This window comes from Peromyscus maniculatus, chromosome 9, assembly GCF_049852395.1.
Source record: "Peromyscus maniculatus bairdii isolate BWxNUB_F1_BW_parent chromosome 9, HU_Pman_BW_mat_3.1, whole genome shotgun sequence".
Classification (NCBI taxonomy): domain Eukaryota; kingdom Metazoa; phylum Chordata; class Mammalia; order Rodentia; family Cricetidae; genus Peromyscus; species Peromyscus maniculatus.
This window is the reverse complement of record NC_134860.1, coordinates 55,323,470-55,332,968: the sequence shown is the minus strand read 5'-3', so window position 1 is coordinate 55,332,968 and position 9,499 is coordinate 55,323,470. Positions and strand designations below refer to the sequence as shown.

The window sequence follows — 9,499 nt, the reverse complement described above, 5'->3', positions numbered from 1 at the left end:
CTTCAGTTTGTGGAAGATACCGAAAACATTAAATAGTGGAGCAAAGCTTACAAACAGGTGCAGCTGAAAACAAGAAGAGTTCTTCCCAGATCTCAGCGTTTTGTGAGGAGACACATGTTAATAATTAGTCCAGACTTGGGCTGGGGAGATGGCTCAGTGGGTGAATGGGCCTACTGTGCAACACTGGTGTGCCAAGTTCTATCCCTGGAACCCAAATAAAGGCGGAAGGAGAGAACCCACTCCACAAAGCTGTCCTCTGCCACCTCATACACATCATTCCACACGCACAGTAATTTCAAAAATATTTTAAAGACTAATCCAGTTAAGAGCACTGTCTGCTCTTGCAGAGGACTTGTGTTTGGTTCCTACCCAAATGGGGCTCACAGCCATCTGCAACTCCAGTTCCATGGGATTGACAGCCTCTTCTGACCTCTGAGGATACCTGGTGTACACACGATGCACAGACAGACATGCAGACAAAATATTCATAAACATGAAAATAGGACTGGAGAGATGGCTCAGCAGTTAAGAGCACTGACTGTTCTTCCAGAGGACCTGGGTTCAATTCCCAGCACCCCATGGCAGCTCACAACTGTCTGTAATTCCAGCTACAGGGGATCCAACACCCATACACATGCCCATAAAATAAAATCTTAAACATGATAATAAATAAAAATTAAAAAATGTAAGTCTAGATTTAATATATGCTGGGATGGGGATAGAGGTGCCAACTATAGCTAATCTTACTGTGTCACTCAGGTAATGTTGCATGTTTAGCATTCTGTACTATATCTCTACTAGTGTAGTTGTGTGGACTTAGTTTGATATTTTCCCTTTCATCCCTTGCTTCACTCAGCTGTCCCAAGTCCAGCAAAGCACCAAGACAGCATGGACCAACCTTGAGGTACCCACAGAGGCTAGAAGAGAGAGCATCATGTCTCCTGGAACTGGTGCCTCAGGTGGGTTGTAGTGGCCTAAGATGGGTGCTGGGAACTGAACCTTGATCCTCAGCAAGAATGGTGGACACTGTTAAGTGCTGGCAGAGAGTCATTCTTTGGCACTGTAACTTCCAAAGCCAATGTGTGATTGGCTACTTCCGTGCCGACCTTGGATTCTGAGTAAGGTGCCTATACAAAAGTATTCTCTTCTCAGATGCTCCCTCGGGGCTCCTCCTTTTATTCACGGGTGGATCTAGCACCTGGATCTTGCATTATTTTTGCTGCTCAATCCTGCACCATCAGCCTGCACAGTAAGACCTGGTCCTGAGTGCCCATTTCAATTTTTGTCTCCCCCACCCCAGCTTTGTCTGATCTCAGGCTATCAAATTGTGTGGCTGTATCCAAGGTCTCCTCAGGAATGGCTGACCACATCCCAGTGTCTGATTCCAGCACCCATGTATGTTCTGTTCTGCACTTCTGAGACTTCATCTGTCTTCAGATCATGGTATTCTTCATTGACAGTCCACTCTTTAATCCCTCTCTCTTGTCTAGCCCAGCTTCCTGGCTCGTCTTTATTACCACATTCTTACAATCCCTTGGTGTGCTTTTCTTCTGCAGCACTTGTCTGCACTAATCCAACTTTTAAAACTGCCAGGTGGTGGTGGCTCACGCCTTTAATCCTAGCACTGGGAAGGCAGAGGCAGGCAGATCTCCATGAGTTCGAGGCCAGCCTGGTCTACAGAGTGAGTTCCAGGACAGCCAAAGCAACTTTAGGGGAGTGTTGACTCAGTTTGAGAGAATACAATCCATGACAGGAAAGGCATGGTGGCGGGAGGTTCTGTGATGGCAGGCGTGTGGCAGGCAGCTGCTTGCTCAGAGCTCAGTGGACCAGGAGATACAGCAGCCTAATCATCAGTGACTCACTTCCTCCCACAAGGTAACACCTCCCCAAACACCATCACCAGCTGGGGAGCGGATGTTCAAACACACGAGCCAGTGCAAACACATTGACAATAACACTGACTAACGCAGCATTCAATACAAATATCCTATTAAGTTTTCTGCCTCTATTCCCTTGTCCAAGGTTACTAATGGATATCTGTTCTCACCAGATCTCTCATTTTCTTCCATAGACATGTATGAGAGCAGTGGCCACCGCCAGATGAACACTGACTTGCTTGCATTCAAGCTCACACACGCTGGATCTTCCATAATGCATGTTATGAGCCTTCTTGACCCCAGGTATTAACTAGCTACCTTCTCCGCTTTGACAGCAAAGTGCACAGGCTTGTCTTTGTTCTCTGGCTCTAAAAATCTCACTTCCTGTTTGCTCAATGCACTCCAGCTGAGAACTCTTCCCACTAGTTCATTGCAACGACTTTGACAAGGTCAGAAGATGATATAATAATAATGCATAGTATATAATTATTGCCAAAGTCAAATATCGTTATGAGGTTTTCTGTGTAAAAGGTTGACTTCTCCTTTATTCCTTTGGTTGGATTGAGCTTTTCCTACCCTTTCTGTTTCAACATATCTATACCCTCATATATATATATTTTTTAAATTTTTTGAGAACTTCATACATCTATATCACCTTCCTTCTTCCCCTCCCTCGTCCCATGTCCCCCTCTCAAATTCATCTCTTTATTATTGCTGTATGTATATACTTAATATATTAAGCATGTAAATGCACACATGTATACATAACCTACTGAGTCCATTTAATTTTGTTTATATGCACATGTTCAGCCAGGGCTCACTTGTGGGACTGGACAACCTATGCAGGAGAGTTTATCCTGGAGGCCATTGTAGCTTATCATCTAGCGGTGGGACCCTGTGGAATGACCCTGTTCACAATGGCATGTCAGCTGGTGATGTCATTGTGCTAATCTTGTTCAGGTGGTTATATTGTTGAGATTGTTGAGAACTCACGTGTGATGTTTCTCCATCTTGTATAGGAGATCCTCCCTCACAGCAGATGTTCTAGTCTTCTGGCTCTTACACTCATCCCCCCTCTCCATGACTTTCCCTGAACCTTGGGTGCAGGGGTTGCACTGGGGATGTATTAGTCAGGGTTGGGCACCTCACAATATCTTCATATTTTAAAATGTTTCTGGGTGACATTTGCTTACAGTCTTAGCTACTCTAGAGGCTGAGGCAGGATCATTTGAGCCTACAAGTTCCATACCAACCACCCTGGACAAGTAAGATGGAGCAGCCAGTTCTTCAGACAGGCTAGCCCCTCACAGACATGTCTAAAGGAAAACACAAGCCATCCTGCCCCAGACGCGTGCTCTAGGCAAGGAGTGGGCCAACCAGTCTGGAGACATTGCTTCACTGTGCACACGGCAGTGGGAACCATTAAAAAGAGCAAGTTACAGTATGTTGTTTTCTCTATTTCTGTTCTGTTATGCTGCCTTCAAAAGAGAACTGTCTTAATAGTGAGTTAAGCAGCTTGAATAAAGATCACACATACATCTTAGTAATTTTAAAGTTCTCTACTGGCACTTTATATATAGTAATAAAGGTAAATTTTGTCACTATATATACACGCTTTCTTGTGAGTGGGCAGATACTGTGTTGTTCTAAAACACTGACTTCTCACTGTGGGTTGGTGTTACTAGAAAGGCAAGGAAGTCATTGGCCTAGGTAGTAGCTTCATGGTTTTATTCCATAAAAATGACAGCACAGATCCATCCTCAGAGAACAGAATACACTATTTAAAGTTTCAACAGTGTACAAAATTAAAGTTTGGTCTCAGGTTTAACAAGAGCATTATCTTATAAGGCGATTTCTTTCCTTCAGTAAATGACTTACTGGGACAGGGAGAGTACAGTTGGGAAAGTGCTTGCCACACAAGCTGGAGGACCTGAGTTCAGACCCCAGAGCCCCTTTACAGAAAGCTGGGTGTGGTGGCAAGTGCTTATAATTGCAGCACCAGGGAGGAAGAAATGGAGATGGGCAGATCCCTGGAGGTTGCTGGCCACTGCCTACATGGCATGTTCTAGGCCAGATAGGGACCCTGTTACAAAAATGGTGGATGGATGGTACCTGGGGAACAGCATCCAAGGCTGTCTTCTGGCTGACACACATGTACACACACACACACACACACACACACACACACACACACACACACAGTATTAAAGTTTGTATTATTCTGGAAGCAAGTCATCTCCTAACTCTTCATCAGCAAAATCATCCTCGTCGATTCTCTTTTTGGCTGCAGTTTTTGGTCTTTCTATTTGAGGGCCCAGTGGATCCACATAGGAGGCATCTAGGTTTCAAAAGAGATCGTGCCATTAGAACAACAGAAAAAATAAGAAACATGGAAGCAATCTAGACTCAGTCCAAACCCAATGACTCTGAGTGAACAGAAAGGCTCTTCCAAGTCTGTGACCAGTCTGCACATGCCAAATTCTCAGCAGTTCCCCAGGACACACTCGCCCCCTCGGGCTCTTCTGTAGCCCAGCTGTGCTGGAGGAGCTGGGCGGGGACCAGCACTTGCCTATTTCTTTGTTACCGCTACTTTCATAAGGTTCATCTGTCCCAGGCAAAGCTCTGAGCTTGGCACTCAGTCGTTCACTTTTACTACTGGCACTATTGTTCTGGCCACTGTCTGAAAACAAAAATAAAAATGCATTTGTTTAATAAGCCGAGGAATCATGACATCACATTGCACATCTCAAATCATATGTGTTTGCCAAGAAATACGTAGTCTGTTTCATCAGAAGCCAACTTCTGGGGAATGGAATTCATGTTTGAAAGAAACCTCTTGTTGGAAATCCGAACACATAAAATACCACTTGAGCATCTGTGACCTGCAAATGTGTGCTTACTTACAGGTTTCAGTTTTATTTTTACATGTGTTTATTTGTGTATGTGTCTGTGTGCACTTGCCAGGCATACATGTAGAGGTCAGAAGACAACTTGTGGGAGCAGGTTCTCTCCTACTGGACTTTGGGGATTGAACTCAGGTCATCAGGCTTGGTGACAAGTGCCTTTCTGTAGGGGGTGGTTGTTTATATCCTTCCCTGAGGCACCGCCCCAGTGAGGCAGCAGGTAGCTGCTAGGTACCTGCCCCTTGGGCATGGCCACCACGGATCCTTAAGACCTGGGATATACTTATGTGTTCTCTCCACCTCATGGAGTTTGGATGCTGAGACGGACCAGGGCAGAACTCACTAGAGAACCGCTTGGCCCTTGCCTCACCCTTCCAGGATCCTGCTACAGTCCCTTATTTCTGTCTTGTGAGTTAACCCCCAAATAAATTCCTTTGATCACTAAGCTGATTCTGTGGATTGATAGCTATTTAATCGCATTACCTTTCCCTTCCCGCACCACCTTGCTGCCCCTAGGTTTCAGTTTTAGAGAAGCCATAAGAAGCTGACCAGTTGCCCTGAAGATTACTCCTGGGAAGAAAGAGTATCTGAAGGAAGGACAAACGGACGGTGCAAAGCAGCCTCATCTCAAGGCTGGCAAGGTGCCCTGAAGGGCGGCACTAGGCTGTTGTTCACTTTGTTTTTGAGACAGGGTCTCATGTATCTTGGGCTCAGGCTGCCCTTGAACTCAGTAGCTGAGAGGTTTTCCTTCAGTTTCTTATCTTCCTGTCCTACCTCCCAAGTGCTGGACTGTGTGTGCATGCCACCACACAGGCTTGTTAGCATCTGGAAACTACTGCAGGCTGTCATCTGAAGCCAGGGTGGGCAAGAAGACCTGTGCCATACAAGCACAGTCTTCAAACATCTGAAGAGGGGTGATTTCCTCTGGGTAGTGAGAAAGATTTTAGCTCACCACCAGGCAAAACTCATAAAGAATTGTGGCTGCCAAAAGATAGCACCTATTTGGTGGAAATACTTTGTCAGTCAAGATTTTCAGAGACATCAGGCAGGGGTGTTGCATACCTTTAATCCCAGGACTCCAGAGGCAGAGACAGGCGGATCTCTAAATTTGAGACCAGCCTGGTCTATAGAGTGATACACAGAACTACACAGAGAAACACTGTTTGGGGGCTGGGGGCAGATTTTCAGAGATTTCAGATTTTCTTAATACTAACAGTGGTGGAAAATAGCTGTATTTTTTTACTTTTTACCTACCTCTCTCCCTCCATCCCTCCCTCCCTCCATCCCTCCCTCCCTCCCTCCCTCCCTCACTTTCTCTCTCTCCCTCTCCCTCTCCTTCCTCCCTCCCTTCCCCACCCCCACCCCCCCAAGACAGGATTTCTCTGTGTAGCCCTGGAATGTTCTGTAGACTAGGTTGGCTTCAAACTCGGATCCGCCTGCCTCTGCCTCTTAAGTGCTAGGATTAAAGGCGTGTGGCTCCACCATATTTGGCTTGCTCTAGGCAGTTTTATTTTGTTTTTGTTTTGAGACAGGGACTCATAGTATGACTCTGACTGGCCTAAACTCATTTTTCATCAAGGCTGTCCTTGAACTCACAGAGGTCTTCCTGCCTCTGGGAGAGAGTATTGGGATCAAAGGTAATTCCCAATCATAGAAGATTCAAATCCTGTGAAAAAAAGAAACATTTAAGGAAATGAAACCTCAGCTGGTGTAGTGGTACATGCCTGAAGTTCCAGCTAGGAGTTGAAGATCATACTCAGCTACATAATGAGTTCAAGCTCAGCTTGGACACATGAGACCTTGTCTCAAAAACAAAAAATTACTAGCCAAGCAACCAAACCCCTGACATCCTTTGATAAACTTGATTTGTCCATTTGAAAATGTGGCTGGTGAGGTGGTACCCACCGTCACTGCCAGCACTCCATAGGCAAAGCCGGGTAGATCTGCGTGAGGTCCAGGCTAGACAGAGTTACACAGTGAGACACTGTCTCAAACAAACAAACACATAAATAAATAAATGTCACTGCCAGCACTCCATAAGCAAAGGCAGGTAGATCTGTGTGAGGTCCAGGAGTTACATAGTGAGACACTGTCTCAAATTAAATAAATAAATAAATAAATGGATGAATAAACAAACAAGTAAATAAGTAAATAAGCAAACAAAAAGGAAAAAATGACATAAGTCTCACTGTATTGATTAGAGTAGTCTCACACTTTTTTTTTTTTTTTTTTTTTTTTTTTTTTGTTTTTTTTGAGACAGGGTTTCTCTGTGTAGTTTTGGAGCCTGTCCTGGAACTCACTTGGTAGACCAGGCTAGCCTCGAACTCACAGAGATCCACCTGCTTCTGCCTCCCGAGTGCTGGGATTAAAGGCGTGCGCCACCACTGCCTGGCTGGTCTCACACTTCTGTGGGGTCAAATTAACCCCCTGCTTCAGCCTCCTGAGTAGCTTGGGCTAGGGCAGATCACCATGCTTGGCTCATACTATAGTCTGAGGGTATGCTATGAATACCATGGGGCACAACAGATTACTAAGCATGAATGAGTCTGGGTGGCTTTTGGGCTTACATAATGAAAGCGGAGGAGATGGCGGCTCAGTTGGTAAAGTTGTTAGCATTCAGGCATCTGTACTGGCCTGCCCTTAGGGTCCTGACAGGATACATCCTCAGCTGCAGCCACTAAGAGCAGCCCCTGTGTGCATCTGTTCCCTTATAAAAGGCGGGCCCTGCCTGGCTCTGTCTCTTTCTCTCCCTTCGCTCTCATCCCCAGGGACCGGTCTCTGCCCCCTCCTCTCCCCTCCTTCAATAAGCCTCCCACGTGGGCCTGTTGTATGGTGTGACTCCTTCCTGCCGTTTTTAAAATGCAACGAAAGTGCTTGCCATGTAGTCATGAGTGCTGACTCCATTCCCTAGAATCCACATTTAAAACGTCATGGTGTGGTCTCACATGTCTTTAGTCTTAGCAGTGGGGAGACAGAGGCAGGCAGATCTCTGAGTTTGAGGCCAGCCTCAAACTACAGAGCAAGTTCTAGGACAGCCAGGGCTATACAGAGAGACCCTGTCTCTAAAATTAAAAAAGTAAATGAAGAAACAAGAAAGAAAAGAAAAGAAAACAAGAGTTAGTAGGCCCACGCCTGCAATCCCGGCAGTGGGGAGGTAGGGTCAGAAGGATCTCTGGGGCTCACTGGCCAGCCAGCCTAGCCTAGTTGGCAGACTCCAGGCCAATGAAAGATCATGTCTCAAAAACAAGATGGATAGCTTCTGAAGACAATCCTAAACTTGAGCTGTGGTCTCTGCATATGTGTACACACAGAGGTGTACATACACGCATGCACACAAATAATAAAATCAAATCACTTGCAATTATATACTCATTTCACTATATTAAAAACCAGTATAGTTACTGAGGGAAATCATATAGTAAGTTCAGGAAGCAGCCCTTCCTTTCTGTGGCCATGGCTGGAGAGGCAGAACCTCCGGACGGAAGACGGATGCAACACTCTCACCTCACCCTGACACCAGAGCCTCCACCAACCTGTCTTCTGACTACCAGGGACCAACAGGCAGAGAACCTCTGACATCTGCCCCATTGTTCACCCGCCAGTCCTGCACCTTGCTTCCATGGCCTCCACTTTTGCAGTTGACCTAACCTTGCGTCTTGTTTCTGCAGAGGAAGAGTTTCAGGAAGCTTCTCCAACAGGGTTCTTTATCTACCCCTGCCTCTCCCCACAGACTCTTTGCATCTCTATCAGCCTTCTGCCTCTGCCTCTAGGAAAGCCTCTTTGAACTCTGTTGTGACCTCCTTAACTCTTTTGTAGTTGTCCTGTAACCTACATATACATACATGTAGACATGATTACTGTGTGACATGCAACTGTGACCTGAGAGTTAATGTTAGTAGGCTAAGACAGGGATAAAAGAACTTATGTTTGCCTCAGGCAGCTATCAAGGGAATTCAGAGGACCTGGAAGATTGCAATCAGCATAACTGATGTGAACTTGCCATTCAATTCTGACATTGTGGAAAGACACACATGTGTCCATCTATGTTTCTTTATGAAAACATAGTGCACCCATGACAGTAACCCCGAAACCCAGGCTTCCTGCATGCCACCCGGATTCATGCAGCATATAGTGATAGCTGTCTGGCTGAGCAGAGGGATACAGTATGGTACGTGGCCCTTCTTTATATGCATATCCCCAGCTTCTGCAGTTCCAGCTCAATAATCTGGTGGACTCTACAAAATGTGGCTGTCTCAGTTACAGTAGCTGAACATTTGGACAAACTAATCATGTACTCTTTCTCCGAACTCAACCCAGCTCCGACTCTGGAACAGCACTGGCTTCCTGGCCCTTACGGGCAAGGCTGCTGTCTCAGGAATGCTCACAGAAGCTCACAGCAGTTCTTGGTACTGACTCTATCCTGTCCTGGTGACCAATTGTAACATTTTAATGTTATTGTTTTTACATATGCACTCTTCCCCCCCCCCCCCCCCGTTGACAAGATGATCCTTAAAACCATTTCTTAGATTATTTAATTTTAGGCACAAGAGTGTTTTGCCTGTGTGTATGTATGTGCACTTTGTGAATGCCTGATGTCTGTGAAGTGCTGTGGGATGTCCTGTATGACATATGTGAATATATGTTGCTACGACTGAATGATAAATAAGATGCTGATTGGCCAGTAGCCAGGCAGGAAGGATAGTGTAGGCGGGACAAGCA

The 9,499-nt window shown here is 45.7% G+C and overlaps 1 protein-coding gene across 2 annotated transcripts in view; it reads right to left on the bottom strand.

Annotated features, from left to right (window-relative positions):
* Nucleotides 1-3,583: 3,583 nt before the first annotated feature.
* Nucleotides 3,584-9,499, bottom strand: part of Ift88 (intraflagellar transport 88) — a 106,759-nt gene continuing 100,843 nt past the window's right edge. Inside the window, exons 25-26 of one of the 2 annotated variants that reach the window (XM_076545090.1) lie at nucleotides 4,447-4,557; nucleotides 3,584-4,215 (exon numbers count right to left, since the gene is read on the bottom strand). In XM_076545090.1, the coding sequence (XP_076401205.1) occupies nucleotides 4,094-4,215; nucleotides 4,447-4,557 (233 nt within the window). In that variant the 3' untranslated portion in view covers nucleotides 3,584-4,093. The remainder of the gene's footprint in view (nucleotides 4,216-4,446; nucleotides 4,558-9,499) is intronic. The other variant, XM_076545089.1, reaches the window with a different exon arrangement.